The following is a 16,783-nucleotide window of genomic DNA, read 5'->3' as shown; positions in this document are numbered from 1 at the left end:
TGTAAGCAGAGTTCTGAGGAGAACACTGGGATAGAATATTCTATGCTAGCATTGAGAACTTGGAGGCTATTTGGGAGGAGTGGATTGTATACCAGGGGTTCTGATTTGTACATTATTGACTTCCTGTGTTTGGTACATTTGTTGCTTGTCTGGTGAATACTAGATTGTTGTCTATATGATCTGGATACCATATTTCGATGTATATCATGTTTTGCAAGGTTGCTTTTATATTATTCTCTTCATTGTATTTCTAAGTGATATAATTTCAGTATGCTGTATATACTGTTTTCCTATGGCCTCAAAAAACTGGTAAAATAAAACTATGCGACTGCAAATATTTGCTGGAAGTCATTTTAGTAATTATAGACTTCTGCCAGTAAGCAGGGAATCCATCCTATAAATTCATTAATACTGGGGCCTAAAGGCCCATACACACGGACATACATTTGTCTGTAGTTGTTGGGCAGCGACAAACAGACAAGAGACAACAGCATATTTATGACAGCAACAATGCAAGTTCGCAACAGTTGTACACACGTGACAACAGAAAGAGTGAAGACACGACGGAAGCTGTCTGCCACAGACCACGTATAGTAGTAGTACAATGGTAGGGACTCGCCGCCCGTAGAAGACTTTCGTACACACAACAGGACAACAAAAAAGCAATGGTTCCTGAGACAAAAGTCACAAGAGATTCACCAGATGAATCGCTCAAACATGGCTGTGTGTGCAGAAAGTCTTTGTCGCTTGCCGTGTCCACACAAACAAACCGTTGCTCAACACGTGTCTGTACAGATATTTGTACGCCGTGTGTATGAGCAACCATTGTCTAATGACTGATCACTTATGCAAATGTGCTCTATGGTCAAAGAAATGGGTGACACAGAATCCAGCACAAAATAGATTAAGGCCAACTTGAGCACGATGCCTCTGACTAAATTATTTTGGCTGGATTCAAAAATTAAGAGCTCATAAGGAGTCTTTCCTATCTCAACAATATGTCTTGAAAAATGAGGATAACGGCTCTTTGAGTTGTAACGCTTTTGCCTGATGCTAATTGCTCGGAAATGACTAATGTGTAGCGTGATTCAAGCTGGCGAGAGAGCACCCCAAGTTATAAATTGTGATTGGTTTCCTGCTTAATGACGCATGCAATTTGTTGATGACCCTCGGAAGAGGAATATGGGCTGAGATAAACAGCCCTCCTTGAAGAAGTCTTCCGCATCTAGTGCCCGCCTAATGACTGAAATAGACTGTTACCAGTGCCGATTTGTGAATCAATTCCTTAATGCTCGGTGCTCGGTGCTCGATCTAAACACGAGCATCAGAAAATGATAGGTTGTGTACCTGAAATAAGTGAATAATTTATTGCAAATTAAAATGTCAGCTCTGGGGTGAGGATGTTTTAAATAAAAACACATGCTATTCAGGGTCCCTATTCATTTTCTTTATGCGAAACCAGCTGTCACAGCAGAATCTTTGGCGCTGAAATCTGGGAGAATCTGCAATTGTTTCTATAATGAAAGACACAAATATAGAGGCGAGATGGAGAAACAGATGGTAAGTGTTGAGAAAGGACGTACGCTGTATATTTTAAAGGAAGCCTACCTGTAGAACTTAATTTTGTCCTCACTGGACCTGAAACAGACATCTAAGAGAAGAAAACACATTCATCTTTCTAGCTCCTAGCCGTTCATTTTCCATTTTCAAATCTATTCCAGGAATGTATTAGGTGCGAGTTTAAGAATGATGGAGCATGGCCTACACACAATTTTGTAACACAAGTATTAGGATCCACAGTTCTCCATCACTTGGACAGAACTAAAGCTGACCACATACAGTGATCAGAGCTGATCTCTTTCAGCATACTCTAATCTAAATTCTGATTGTTGTATAATAGTGGACAGTAGTGAGGGTCATGTCTAGGACAACTCATGGAGAAGCTGATAGATTTGCTAAGCTCTGATTTGCTGTGATCACTTTGATCACATCCTGCTTTAGCACATGATTATGATGTGTGCCGGGCCGGATCTCTCTCGACACTTGGACTTCTCCATGAATTCTCCTAGACATGACCATAACTAGTGGGCACGCCATTCTATTCTGAATGCTATTAATTGTTTTATAATGCTTAGTGGGATACAAAAACAGTATTTTGTGGTCTGACCAGTTGCTAAGGTATTATTTATTAATTTTGCAGTATTGATTAATTTTGCATTCAGTATTGCATGAACTTTACATTTTGTGTAAATAATTTTCTGGACTGTCCTGTCTAATCCAAAATTGATATTCTGTCAGGACCATTGCTGTGTGTGTGGTCAGTTATATAGGATACATTTCATCCATTTGATATGTTTTAGGGTGTTTTATTTGGTAGAACACTTTTTCTTTGCTACAGTTTTTTTACTCTCTGTAATCCTGGTTCATATAGTTAATTTGGTGTCCTCTGCACACCTACGTATTAAAAATCTGTTTTGACCTATTCTGTTCTGGAATGGTCACACCTTCAGTAGTGTAAACCTTCATTTACCTGCACTCATTACCTGCTTGATATCACTTAATACATTTACTATACTGACTGATGGAGAACAATTAATTGCCATAGCAGAGATGTTTTGTTGAACAAACATACGGCATAGATTTCGCCCAGAACTAGGTTGCATAACTGCTTCAGGTAAAAGTTTACTGACACTAATGGCCCGTACTCACGGGCTGCAAATGTTGCCTGTCGCCAGCACACGTGAGCGTGTGGGCGACAGGCCGGCGACAGCTCCTCGCCAGGTCCCTCCGCGTACACACGCGGAAGAGGGACCAGCGGCGAGGCGGAAGCTGTCGCCGACGTTCCTCCTCCCTCCGCCGGAAGCTCCATATACTTTAATGGAGGTTGCTGTCGCTAGTCCGCGTACTCACGCGGACTAGCGACAGTTGCGGCGGGGGTGCGGCGGCGACTGTCGCCATGCGATTGAAACCTTTATGGCCCATACTCACGAGGGACTTTTGTCGCCTCAACACGCGGCGCGGGCTTGTTGCGGCAACAGGTCGCCCGTGAGTATGGGCCGTTGCACGCGCGCGCACCCCGAACTGTCGCCCGTCGCCATGCGATTGAAAGTTTCAATCGCATGGCGACAGTCGCCGCCGCACCTCCGCCGCAACTGTCGCTAGTCCGCGTGAGTACGCGGACTAGCGACAGCAACCTCCATTAAAGTATATGGAGCTTCCGACGGAGGGAGGAGGAACGTCGGCGACAGCTTCCGCCTCGCCGCTGGTCCCTCTTCCGCGTGTGTACGCGGAGGGACCTGGCGAGGAGCTGTCGCCGGCCTGTCGCCCACACGCTCACGTGTGCTGGCGACAGGCAACATTTGCTGCCCGTGAGTACGGGCCATCAATCGCATGGCGACATGAGTGACGGGCGACAGTTCGGGGTGCGCGCACGTGCAACGGCCCATACTCACGGGCGACCTGTCGCCGCAACACGCGCGCGCCGCGTGTTGAGGCGACAAAAGTCCCTCGTGAGTATGGGCCATTAAGAGGACAGATGCTCTGCTGAGACCATTTGGTCCTTTAGAGGGAGGAGCAAGGAGTGAAGTGGAAAGGGGGGTGCAGAATACTTCTTCCTGCTACTCACAATGGGAAGTACCATAGCAGACAGCCAAGGTTTTACCCACACAATGGATCTCAAAATCAGAAGAACCTGACACCCTGGAACACCTGTACATGCACTAGACTGTCAAACCCAGGGAACGCTCTCTACTGCTTATTTTAGGAGATGAAAATCCAGTATTTTTATGTAGCTTACCCTAAGCTGAAAACCAGGCCGACAGCTTTCATGGAAAACAGAATCTTGTAAAACTAAGTACACTAGATACATTTATTGACTAAATCATAAGTCGACACGTTCAAGGGCTTCTTCTTTGTGGAATAACCAGAGGAACATTGTTGTTAAGCTTTAAAATGCTTAAACTTGCTATTGCTGCCACATTACATGATAGAAATCAAGGCATGGTTAATTGAAAAAAAAAAAACTACAATGAATTACTATCCACCAACCTTGAACTCTTTAAACTGCCATCATCTGAAAAGGCTTTGGAAGATCCTTTGTTTTTCGACAGCCAAGACTTCACACCATCCACTCGATCCTCCAGTTCCGAATCTGCATCTGAATCTCCATCGCTATTGAATAACAATAATAAAATACACTCAATACAAAGGCGAGGAAAGAAGCAAGAAAAAGCATGCAGTTTTTTTTTTATATAAAATGTGTTAGTCAGAATTTTACTTTAACAGGTGAAGAAAGGTCCAGAGGAACACAATGAAGGAATATTAGACATTAGTGCATGTTGGCGTTCCTGAATTTGTTATAAGACAAAGAAAACAATATCACCAAGACCTGAAACATTGTTCAAGTAACATAGTTGGTTATTCTTTTTTTCCCCATTTTGGGGCATTCAAAAGGTGTAGAACGCATTTTACTGCAGAATAAAGTTAAGAGGAAAACATAAAATCTTTCTATAAACAGTCAAATGTGTGAGGATTATTCTTGTATGTTACAGTAAAACCCACAGATTTCCTATAGCATTAAAAGCCCTTCTTATTTGAATGTATATATTTACTGAAGAGAACTTCGGGCCCTTTCACACTGGCTTCATTCTGTTTGCTTTTTGAAAAGGTTTGCTCTTTCCCAAACGCAAATACAGTATAGTTACAAAAGAAATTGTGGGAATGCATTCACACTGAATGCATTTCGGATTTTCTAAAAAAGCAATCGTAGTTGAGCTGCATTTCTCCTGCGTTTCAATCAAGGCCAATATAGTGAAAAGTTTTGCGATTGCATTTTGCGATTTTTGGTGTGAAAGAGCCCTTAGGCCCGGGGCACACCACAGAACTGCTTCGCAATTTCAGAAACCACTTATGATTTCTGAATCGTAAAGTGCCATGATTTTAAACAGGATTTTTGGAGCGATTTGGCCCTGAAGCCATTGAATGTGATTGCTCCAAAAATTATGCAGGCAGCCAAAAGTATCACAAAGAAATGTTTCAGCCATCAAGAGTTTAATATCTGTATGGAAATGTATATAGTTCATTGCAGTCCCCTTTCCTAGATCTCCAGAATACTGTCCATTCCTGAGGTTTGCAGACAATGCTGTTGAAATTGGAGTTTAGTGCATTCTGTAGCATTCTGAGTTCCCAGGAAACTGTGCTACAAACAGTTAGCTGACTTAACCTCTGTGTTTTAACACAAATTTGCACAGCGGACATAAATGCATGTACCTGACACCATACTATATGTATGAAGATGGTCTGATCCCCAGTATGGAAGCCCTTGGGGATGTGTATTCTCACCCCTGCTATGCTTGTACAGCACCAGTCACTGCACTTCCACAGACCCCTCTGTAAAGGTTCTGAGGCTTGCAGATGGCCCAACAGTATCCGAACTACCACATAATTACTTTTTGCATGGGTTTACTCCAACATGCCAAAAACATATTGATAATTTCCTTGATTCTCCCCAATATTGGTCTTCGACTAGGATACCAAGATTAGATTAGACTATGATTGTAATAGGGCTTAGATGAGACAGGAAATCTCAACAAGAAAAATCCAGACTAAAAAAATAAGAGTTTTTACTTTTTTTTACTCTGGCAAACAAAACTTTCATTGTGGTTTTAGACATTCTATTTTTTACTTCCACAGCTTACTATGGATTTATCTTTGCTATGTAGCACAATGGGAAGGTAAAGCTCTGCTGTATAGATATGCAGTATGGGGAACTGCTGCAACCTGCTCAGACATATAGAGAACTCAGGATGCAACTCCAGCTTGCAGCATGCCTTCCAGGCCTTCACCAAACAAGCTGAAAAACAAGCCAACTAGCTGGGGAAAGCACTAGCTGGGGGAGCAATGCCCAGTCTACTTACTGGGAGCTGCCTGTTTTCTAAAAGGTTCTCTAGGTTACATGATGGCCTTTTCCAAAGGGAATCCATTTGGAACCGCTGCATCAAATACGAAAATCACGTGAATAATAGCAGTGTCACCTTTTACCGACAATAAAAAAAAAATCTGTGAGTTTACTATGGCTTTAAAGCCTATATGCACTAATTTGCCTTAAGGTGATCATTAACAATACTATTCTTTGGACGATCGATTCTCCGATTAGATTGTAATATTGATCACATCGATCCATTTTAGATCGATTACATCAAACTGGTTGAATTGGACAGCTCCTATCCTTCCGTTAGTGGGCCCAAATAGTCGTTTCTGATCGATCGTTCAAAGAATCATATGGTTAATGGCCACCTTTACAAATGGACTTAGTTTAATATATTCCAAAGCACTGACCCTGACTATGTAGATCAGGCATTCTATCTGCATTGGCTGCACAGCTGTAGCCAATCTGTGATTTAAACTGCTGAAGTCAAGTTTCAGCATCAAAGTCAACCAACTGGCATTATTATAAAGGAAATAGCAACATCAGCTTCTACATGCCTCTCACTTTATATTTCTTTTAAAATATTTCACTCTGAGGTATGGTTTCAAGACCACAGCTAGCCAATGGTTCCCTGGCATGCCATTCCTTATATATCTTCTCACAGCTATATTTGCTCACTAACACAGACGTCACAGAGTCATGATTTTGGCACTTTTGATATCGTTTGAAAGCATTATGGCACGAGCTAGATTTCCTCTTTCAAACCTGCACTTTGCGCTGACAGAAGCAATAGTCTGCAATCCAATTGTCCCACAGAATTCCCACCTAAGTATTTTTTCCACAGACTCCAACAGCGCCTTGTTGCTTTTAAAGTCTACTAACGTCAATCTGACAGCCTGGTAAAGGTTTCGGATCAAATGGAAATGCCAATTGCGCTGCCGACAGACTCACTCAGGCAGCTGCTTGCAAACCTGAAAGCATCACGGGTAATTTAAGCCGACTCGCCTGTTACAATAATTTAAAATCAATAAATATTTCAGCATTTCTGGCCTGGCGTCCGTATTGGAGATGACTAGAGCAGAAGGCTGGGCGGCAGGATAGGCAGCAAGCGCAAGCGGATATTTCAGCCAAAGCAGCGTTACATAATATTTAGTGATGCTCTGTAAAGAAAACTAATTTGCTTCACCGAGTGTATTAAAAGGCGGCTGTCACGGCAATGTGTCATCAGCCCAACTCTTCATCCTCACACCGGCAGCTGGTGCAATTCATCAGGGAGATTGCTTTACAGCCAAACTTACAAAAAAAAACTGCACAAAAAGACGGGAGCATTTGAAATAAAAGATGCTCTTAAAAGACGTTCACACCTTAATACAAAGGATTTCACATAGAAACAAAAAAGAAAAAAAAAACTCTGTTAAGGACCTGAAAGAGTATCGCTTTATGCTGGTTTTCTTTCTGACGTCTGGAATTAAATTAAGGATAAGTGCCGGACTTAAAGGCCAAGTCCACCCATACTGAAATACTAAGTTTGGCGCAGAGACGTACCTACAAGGGAGCAGCCCCTGCAGAGCAGATTTACTAACTTTACCTTCCTCTAACTAAGGGGTCTATCCTTCCGATCAGGTGTTTTTATGGCTAGATTTGCTATGAGTGTGAAGATTAGAACCACGCTTGTTTTATGACCCAGGCTGTGAGGATCACCAGGGGTAGGCAATAAATACGGAGTGAACATTGAGGAGCCCATCAAAGTCTTGCTGGGAGGCTGGATGATTTGTACTTACACCCGTGGTTTGGTGCCCCAGCTTCTAAAATTTCCAGTGTTATCTCACTTTTCAGGGTCAGGGTAATGCTGAATGTGTGGCATGCAAGACAGCTGTACAAGGGGATGTGGAGGGGAATAATAGCTCTCCCTCTTTATTATCCTGTCTCCAGAATCCCCCAAAACAACTCAACAACTGCTTCATTCAACATTATGAACCAGAGCTTATGAATAGGAGTTTAAATAGCAGACAGCTCAAAAATGATTATGATGAAGCGTCTATTGGCCAGAATGTGGTATCAGACTTGCCCACAAAAGGAAGTGAATGCCGCGGAGGATCCACGCGGCTTATAGCCTATAGTGTATTAAGTGGATGGCCAGTAAGCAGCAGGAAGGAGAGAATGTAAGGCAATGGCAGCCATGAACAGAGACTGCCCAGATGTTACAGGCAATGTTTGAGCAGGTGTGCAGAGGCTGTTCTGCAGACAGTAAGGCCTGGAAAATGTTCACATATGCAGTAAGGCATTTGACACCCTTCATTCTACTTCCATTCCACTGGGTGGTTGGTGGAGAACCGAGAAGCAGAAAAGCGTATTAAACAACCCTAAGCAGTAGGGGTGGGAAGTAATCCCCCCCAAAAATTAAAACAAGAAAGACTAGTGGGGCACTGTATAGAATGTAAAGAACAATGGAATGCAATAATTAATAGCTCATATACAAATTATTTATAAACCATACTATTCATTAAAAATAGTAGCTACAAAAATATGATTAAGTAAACAATTTGAGCCTGCCAGGAGAAAAGCGCAATACAAGTTTTATGTGTCTCGTCTATAAAAGAGCATTCAAGAAAGATGTCACATTTCAGAAGTAAACATGGGGACATTCCTCAACTTAAAACTGAAAAAATGTGGGGGATTTTGTCAACTACAGTACAATTAATTAAAATATTTAAAAACTCCAGAGAAACTTTGGTTCAGAAGGGACAAGGCCAAAAGCCAGTATTGGAAGGCCACAATCTTTGAGGCCTCAGGCAGCAAGCGCTTTTGTCACTTCAAACAAGTTAAAGAATGTACGGTTGTCAAGGTTGCAAAGAAAAGTAGTTGTAGATTAGATTGATATTTTGAAAATTATTATTATTAGCATTAAATTGCAAAAAAGACTTGTGAAGCACTGCCCTACATTTATGAGAATTTTATAACAAAGGTGGATTTTCCCTTTGATTTTAGCTTAACAAGCACATTTATTCCAAAACTAACTCCTGAAATACAGGAATCCACCAGAATATAAATCTACAAATACATTGTAAAGATTGAATATTATGTATGCTGAACTCAAAATGGCCATAGCAGGGCAGTGGAGAGTAAACGCAAATGCAGACACCTCTAAGTGCTACTTGGATGAATTATTCCAACAGGATCCTTTCAAAACATTCTGCTTGATAGTTCTGAAGCACCACTAATTCATCATCTCCAGAATTTGATCTGAAAAAAGTTTGGTAGACCTAAACATGTTTGATATATTTTGTGAGAACAATACAGTGTACAATACACATTTTCCCTGATGCTGCAGTTCTGTTCATGTTATTCCTCCAGGCTCTGGAGAGCAGTGTAAATGTCCATGTTACATAGCTAGCATGTGAGGTCAGGGTATCTGTTCATATATTTCCCAAATTCTCTTTCATCTCACATGAGACCGAGTCCGTGACAAGAATTAAATACCTCCCAACACATTTGCTATGATAATGTCCATCAATTTTAATGAAGGCATTAATTGACGGAGCCAAGAGGGCTAAAAGGACAAAATACTAATTGTAACATGACTTTGCAAGATATCAGCTGTAAATGTACACAGCTGTAGTTACAGCAAGGGGAGCACCTGGAGGAATGAGGTGAACTATACAACTATAAGCAGCAGTGTCTGATGTGGTCAACATAGGTAATAAGTAAACCAACACAGAGGCACCTGGGAAATTTCTAAACTGAATAGATTTACAGGCTGAGAATATCCGCACAGTTACCAAGAAAAGCCAGCGGACACCCGTAATACCGACTTATGAACAAATCATACTCTGCCCAGACTTTCACAAAGGGTTTTTATACAGAAATAAAAGATAAGACTTCATGTCACTAACTATTTCTCAGGGGAATAATTGCTCTAATACAATCTAGAGATAATTGTTTTCTGGGGGAAGAGGGGAGACAATGAAAGGACCACTATTGCAATAAATTGTAACATTTAAAATGTGTGCACATACTTTAAGTAGTACATTTCTCCTAGACTAAACAGCATTATAATACGCTTTTATCCAATATTGCTGTCACCTCCAGTAGGCAGTAAGTATCTGACAGATCTGACAGGTTTAGTAATAGTCCATCTCTTCATGGGGGAGTCTCAGTATTCCCTTTATGCTTTGAAAAGGCACTGCTTTGAAAGGAACTACAAAGCGAAGCCAGCCACCTCCTTACTAGCCTACACACTATTTTGCTAGTTGGACTTAGCAATTGTCACTTAGTAAGTGTTTTTTGAAAATAAAGAAAACTTTGAGAATCCCCCATGAAGAGATGGGCTACTCCAAATTCCGGTCATACTTTTACCACCTACTGTAAGTGACAGCAATGTAGAAAAAAATAAAAGTAATGTACAGTGCATTTTAGTGAAGCAGTTTGTTTCAGTGCATGGCGCGCAGAGTTTAAGCTGGGCACTGCTATAGCACTAATGCTATAGTACGTGCCCCGTGAAAGGTTAGTTTGGGGTACAGGTGATCACCAGCTCTCCGTCCGAGCTGCTGTGTTAACGCTGCCGAGAATTTGAGTGGCAGCAGGGTGAGCCATCATTTGGCTCAACTAGCGCCCCGTTCACCGGCGATGTTATAATATGTACTGTACGCCATTTTACTCTGGGACAAATGTACATTTCATATATGTGCATTTTGAAGAGGAACTGTTGCGCAAATTTAAAAATTTAAAACACATACAAATAAGAAGTTCATTTCTTCCAAGTAAAATGAGCCATAAATTACTTTTCTCCGATGTTGCTGTCACTTACAGTAAGCATTAGAAATCTGACATTACCGACAGGTTCTGGACTAGTCCATCTCTCTAAAGGGAATTCTCAGCATGGCCTTTATTCTTTATAAAGTACGGTGACCATACGTCCCGCTTTACCCGGGACAGGTCGCGGATTCAGGGTCCCCTGTCCCAGGCTGCATGAGGTCCCGGGAAACATCCCGCTTTTAGCTGCGGGACGTCCCGGCCTCGGGACTCTGGCCACCATATTGCATGAACTGGCCACGGCGTCTAATAGGACGTCTAATAGTTCATAGCCCGCAGCCCCGCTGCCAGCCTCCATATTCTCTCGGCAGGCAGAGCAGGGCTACGGGAAGATGGCGTCCGAACCCCTGTACTGGAGACTATTTGTGTCTTCAGTACAGGGCTTAGGTGCCATCTTCTTGTAGCCCTGCTCTGCCTGATTGTCAGCGCGGGAGACTGCAGGAGGTTCACCCGCGGAGCTGCGCGCCAGAGGCCGGGAGAGAAGACTTCTGCCAGGTGAGTAAATTCCTTATTGTTCCCCAAATTGCGTTTATTTTCTGGTGAAATGTTCCCCAAATTGCGTTTGTTGTCTGTTGAAATGTTGCCCACATTGCGTTTATTTTCTGGTGTCTGGGGTAACTGTTGCTGCATTTATTATTTAATGGTCATAGTTGGCTATATTTGCTGCTTTGGGGTTACGGTTACGCTCCGCCCATACGTCATGGCCACGCCCATTTTTCGGGCTTTCAGCACTCCTCTGCATGCACGCCCGCCCCTTCTGGTCCCGTTCTCCCTCCGCTCTACACAGTCTCTGCGCCCCTCCCTGCACGGGACACACACACACAGGAAGTCAGACACAGAGACGCAGAGACACTTGCATATGATTATAGATTCCCTGAAAAAGATTAATACAAAGATGTTGGCCAGCCTCCCTGCTCGCTGCACACTTCTTTGGGAGTTGGACGGAGCAACTGCCATTCTCTAAGTGCTTTTAAAAATAAAGAAAACCCTGAGAACCCCCATGAGAAGATGGGCTAGTCCAAAATCTGTCGGTAATGTCAGATTTCTACTACTTACTGTAAGTGACAGCAAGATGGGAGAAAAGTAATTGATGGTTTATTTTACTCTGGAAGAAACATACTTCTTATTTCTATATGTTTACATGCATTTAAAATTTTAAGATTTTCGCGACAGAGGTCCTTTACATTTTACACATTTTCGCAATAGTAGCCCTTTAACCGACATGTATATTTTTGAGCATGTACATATAAGGAGAAAAAGAAACTTTTTGTAAATAACTTAGCAGCTACCGTATAAAATGCTCCCAGCAACAAGCAAGGAATACATAGGAGGACAAATTGCTGCACAACTGCTTCCGAGGATAATAACTGTCCCCTGCAGTGTGTGAGGAAAGTGATGGCAGCTAAAGAATTGGCCTTATTTAACAACTTCCTCCTCAGAGATGAATAACCATTTGATGGACCAAGTAAACAGTGTGTTTAAAGTGAGTATGGGGAAGCAGAGCCCATAATGATTTCTTATTTGACTTACACCTACACAGGGACCCAGCGAACGTGTAAATCTGCTTGACATATGTAGCTGTACTATAAACTGCCACCTCCTCTCGGAACACAGAGACATCCGTCAGCTGCCCCTCCTCGCCTCCGCCCCGGCACACCGCTCATCTGATTCCCGACACCGCTGTGGAACTTTGCTAAATCCATTCCCTGCATGCTTAAAGCAGTTTCTGGTGACGCTGTCTGAATACAGAACGCTGCCCTGCTCTCATTATGTGTGGAGGGAACAGCAACAGGGGCCGCGCTGCTAGTAAATGGAAATAATTTTTTCCTGCTTGGCTGGGTAATGGCATAAACAGCAACACCATCTCTCCTCGCCCCTTAACCCCCTTGTGCCTCCTTCATATCCTTCCCCGCCATTTACCAGCGCAGCAGAGGCAGCTGGGAAGGAGCCTCGCGGGAGAGTGTCGCCAACGCCGCTCAGATTGAAAGCATGCCTGGAAACAGGTATGTAGCATTAGCTGCAATCAGCAATTTATTCCCCAGCATTAGACTTTTTACTGTCTAGAGACCTAGAATATATTGCAGCTTCCATATGCCTAGTAACTCATTATCATCCATTCTCAGCAAGCAAAAAACCCCATCTGCTTACAATTAAAGATGATCCGCCATCGCAAAATAATCAGGTCACTAAGTTTACAGTCATGAAATCCACATATTTCAGAGAGGAAATTAAAACTCTGCTCTAGGCAAACATAAAAAGACACCACTTAGTACAGTTTTGTATGAAAGAAAATTACTTTTAAAGTTCTACATGGCTCGTGTAATTACCATAATCTACTTGCTACAATGTTTTGAATGGTGGCACACAATGGAGACTGGGCGTGGCAGAATAGCGCTGCCAGTCCTAAGCGGTGAGCTTTCTATGGCTAGGTTCACTGTACTTCAAAGCGGTTTGTTTTCCCCAACAAAACCAACAGACATGTCCACAGATTTTATGTCAAAGAGTACCTGAAGGGAAAAACGTGCCCCCAAAAGGTACTTACCTTAAAGAGGACCTAAACTCTTCTACAGGAAAGAAGGAAAACACAGAGAAACTCACTCCATTTGTATTTAGAGATAACAACCTAATTCTCCCTTCTTTGCTAGTAATGAGTCACTATAATATAAACTGTCAGCTCAGTCCCGAGGTTTGTGCCAGTCAGACAGGTAATATGTTAACACGGGGTTAACCATGTCTGTGCTCCTATGAAACCAGGAAGTAACTACACTCCAGAATCTCAACAGGAGCTGTGTGGGCTGTAACAAAAATATTTTTCTGTAAAGGTTATTATGCTGTTGCTTATCATTTAGAGCAGAGAGGAAGTCCTCGGTTTAGGTCCGCCTTAAGAGAAGGAAGCCTCTGGACAATCCAGGCTTCTCCCGTCCTCCTACACAACACCTTTCCAGCGCTGTCCCCTCTGCAAAGCAGTCAACAAGCCTTGTGTATGGCTCGCGCATGTGCAGTAGAATGGACCCGACTGGGCTCGGTTTTTCCACTGAAGCTCGAGGGGGTCTGGGCTATTACATAGGTGCAGTGTGGCTGCACTTCAGGGACTGATCACTAGAACGGCCTGATAGAGGAGGACGGGGAAGCCTCTGGAGGCTTCCCTTTCTCGAGGTAAGTATCAGATTTCTCCATTTACAAACCTCACAGGTTTGCTTTGAGTATAGGATCGATTCATTCATGTCCCGACAAGACTGCTATGTCCATTATGTCCGCTGTTGTGACAGAGCACAAAGTCTCATCTAGCGTAAATTTTCCGGTCATGTCTAGCAATGCCCTTTGTGACATGTCTCTCATAACGGAATGGTGAGAACTGATGGTGGTACGATCACACCAAATTTTACATCAGATCCGCTTTGACTGTCCATGGCACGACCATGTTGTAATGTGAATCTAGCCTATTAAAGGGTGAGGGCATAGTGTAGCGTCTCTATTCACAAGAAGAGAACAGCAAAGCGGTCCATGTGGCCAGGCTGGACTACACGCCTGTATAACTGTTAGCAGATTCCGTTATAACCTGAAATTTCAATCCTCAATTTGCTTAATAGGTTTCCACTTTTTTTGACTCTCCGTAATTCCTGTTTGCACAGGAATGAGGCAGGCCAGAGCAATTCCCCGCTAGATACACCTCTGCTATCTTTGCAACTTATCTGCTGTGATGATGATTTATTTTGGCTATATTAACTTAAAATGTTACAACCAACAGGAAGGATATCAAGGAAATTTGTTTGTCCTCATTCTTTGGTCTCCCTGAAGCAACGTCTAGGTATCCAAAGGCATCTTTCTCTGGTGCATGGAATTGTAGTTACTTATAAAGTTTGAAATAAAAAGACTTTACATTTTGCTAAACTTTACTTCATATTTGAAATAAAAGGGCAAGGTAAAATTGGCTCATTTAATAGATTAATTCCATTGTATCTGAAAGAACTAAACACAAAACCACTTAGATCTTTGTGCGTTCAATGATAGTACTAGGTCTACTCTAAAGTACAACTGTCACATAATAAAACCATGGCGTTATATAAAAAATTACAATTAATAATGATGCTTAAATGGCTTCAATAAGGTCAAACATGTTCATCATATGCATCAAAGCCATACATAGTATGGTAATCATTTTAGTATTGTATAACATCAGCTATAAACAAAAGCAGTTCAATGTAGAGTTCAATGATTCCTGTAAATCGGAAAGTACAACACAAGTACAGATGTACAAGAGGACTCCAATCTCTCCAGTACCTGCAGTTCTCATACACTTTTGCCAGTAATAGTTATTGCTTATCCCTACAGTGATTCTATTCCAGCAAAACTAAAAACTAATGAGAATGTGGTCTTTAGTGTTATGTGGCTTGTCTTTACGATGATTTATGTCTATAACAATAATCGATTATTATTTTAAAAAGAACTAGCAGAAATAGCCTCCCATCCATCACCAGTTCAGCAGCCGACCTCCCCAGTGAGGTCCCAGCCACCAGTTTGGAAAGCTCAGATCCCCGCAGAGAATCAGCAAAAACAACTAAAATAACAAGACTATTCTGACATCACATTGAAAGAGGCTTAAAGAGAACCCGAGGTGTGTTTAAAGAATGTTATCTGCATACAGAGGCTGGATCTGCCTATACAGCCCAGCCTCTGTTGCTATCCCAAACCCCACTAAGGTCCCCCTGCACTCTGCAATCCCTCATAAATCACAGCCGTGCTGTGAGGCTGTGTTTACATCTGTAGTGTCAGTCTCTGCTGCTCCCCTGCCTCCTGCATAGCTCCGGTCCCTGCCCCCGTCCCTTCCCTCCAATCAGCAGGGAGGGAAGGGATGCAGGCGGGGACTGGAGTTCTGGAGGAGGCGGGGAGAGCAGCAGACTGACACTATAGAGATAAACACAGCCAGCTCTGACAAGCTGTTTGTCAGCAGCGTGGCTGTGATTTATGAGGGATTGCAGAGTGCAGGGGGACCTTAGTGGGGTTTGGGATAGCAACAGAGGCTGGGCTGTATAGGCAGATCCAGCCTTTATATGCAGATAATATTCTTCAAACCCACCTCGGGATCACTTTAAAGACAACACATGTTAAAAAGGGAAATCCTTAACAATGTAAGGGGGATTAATTAAACAGACATGCAGTTGTCTGGGTCAGTCAGGAACCATGCAGTTATTTAAGGAATCTTCTTGGGGAAGGTAGTTGTAGTTTAATGCATGCTGAAGTTAAGGGACATTATAAATACATGACATTATCATGTCCTCACTTTTTATTCTTGCGTTTATGATACTTGGTCACCATATCCTGTAGACTGAAAACATGGAAATAAAATAAATGCATGAGAAAATGTCAGATGAAAAAGGAATAGAACATGAAAAATGCAGCAACCGGCCTTATCATCCTATACCATGAAAAAAATTGTGTGAGAAAATACAGATTTTTGCTTTCCAATACTGCAATGAGATAATGAGATTTGCTACTCTACGGCAATGTGTACGTTCTGTGACCAGTCTGATGAATACGGTATGGATAAGGTATAATGACCATGACAACGGATGACTGTCTTCATGACCATGTCTTTATGTGCTAAACCTCTGAGTAGGCTGAAGGTGGATCAAATGTAGGAAATGTGTGACAGGGTCCAAAATGCATGAGTGGAACATTAAAAAAGCCAAAAACTACTGTCATATGATGCCTAATTTTGTAGCTTAAGCTGATCATATGACCAATGAGAAAGTTATTTAGAGCCCGTTCAGATCACAAATGCGGATGGCTATGCGTGCGGAACACGTTCGGAACGCAACGCGTATGAACGCACGCCATCCGCGTTTGTGTGCGTTGCGTGGCTGATCCCATCACTGAAAAATGAATGGGACAGCCGCGCGTTTTTGCAAAATCTGCGTGCAGCATGCGTTCCCGGACCGCCAGGTCCGGAACGCATGCAGTCTGAACATCAGACAGTGCACTCTATGCACTGTCTGATGTCGTGCGTGTCGGCCTCCTGCACGCGTTTCCAAAACGCGGCTGGAA

At 42.6% G+C, this 16,783-nt stretch overlaps 1 protein-coding gene across 24 annotated transcripts in view; it reads right to left on the bottom strand.

Annotated features, from left to right (window-relative positions):
• The window catches only part of MYO18A (myosin XVIIIA), a 488,146-nt gene that overhangs the window by 23,172 nt on the left and 448,191 nt on the right, over window positions 1-16,783 (bottom strand). For 19 of the 24 annotated variants that reach the window (XM_068270111.1, XM_068270110.1, XM_068270109.1 and 16 more), the window contains 2 exons: window positions 16,020-16,064; window positions 4,048-4,170 (listed from right to left, as the gene is read on the bottom strand). In XM_068270111.1, the coding sequence (XP_068126212.1) occupies window positions 4,048-4,170; window positions 16,020-16,064 (168 nt within the window). The remainder of the gene's footprint in view (window positions 1-4,047; window positions 4,171-16,019; window positions 16,065-16,783) is intronic. The other 5 variants (XM_068270115.1, XM_068270122.1, XM_068270123.1 and 2 more) reach the window with 1 other exon arrangement.

The sequence above is a fragment of the Hyperolius riggenbachi genome, chromosome 2, assembly GCF_040937935.1.
Source record: "Hyperolius riggenbachi isolate aHypRig1 chromosome 2, aHypRig1.pri, whole genome shotgun sequence".
NCBI lineage: Eukaryota > Metazoa > Chordata > Amphibia > Anura > Hyperoliidae > Hyperolius > Hyperolius riggenbachi.
The sequence above is the reverse complement of the archived record's forward strand: the minus strand, read 5'-3'. Positions and strand labels throughout refer to the sequence as shown.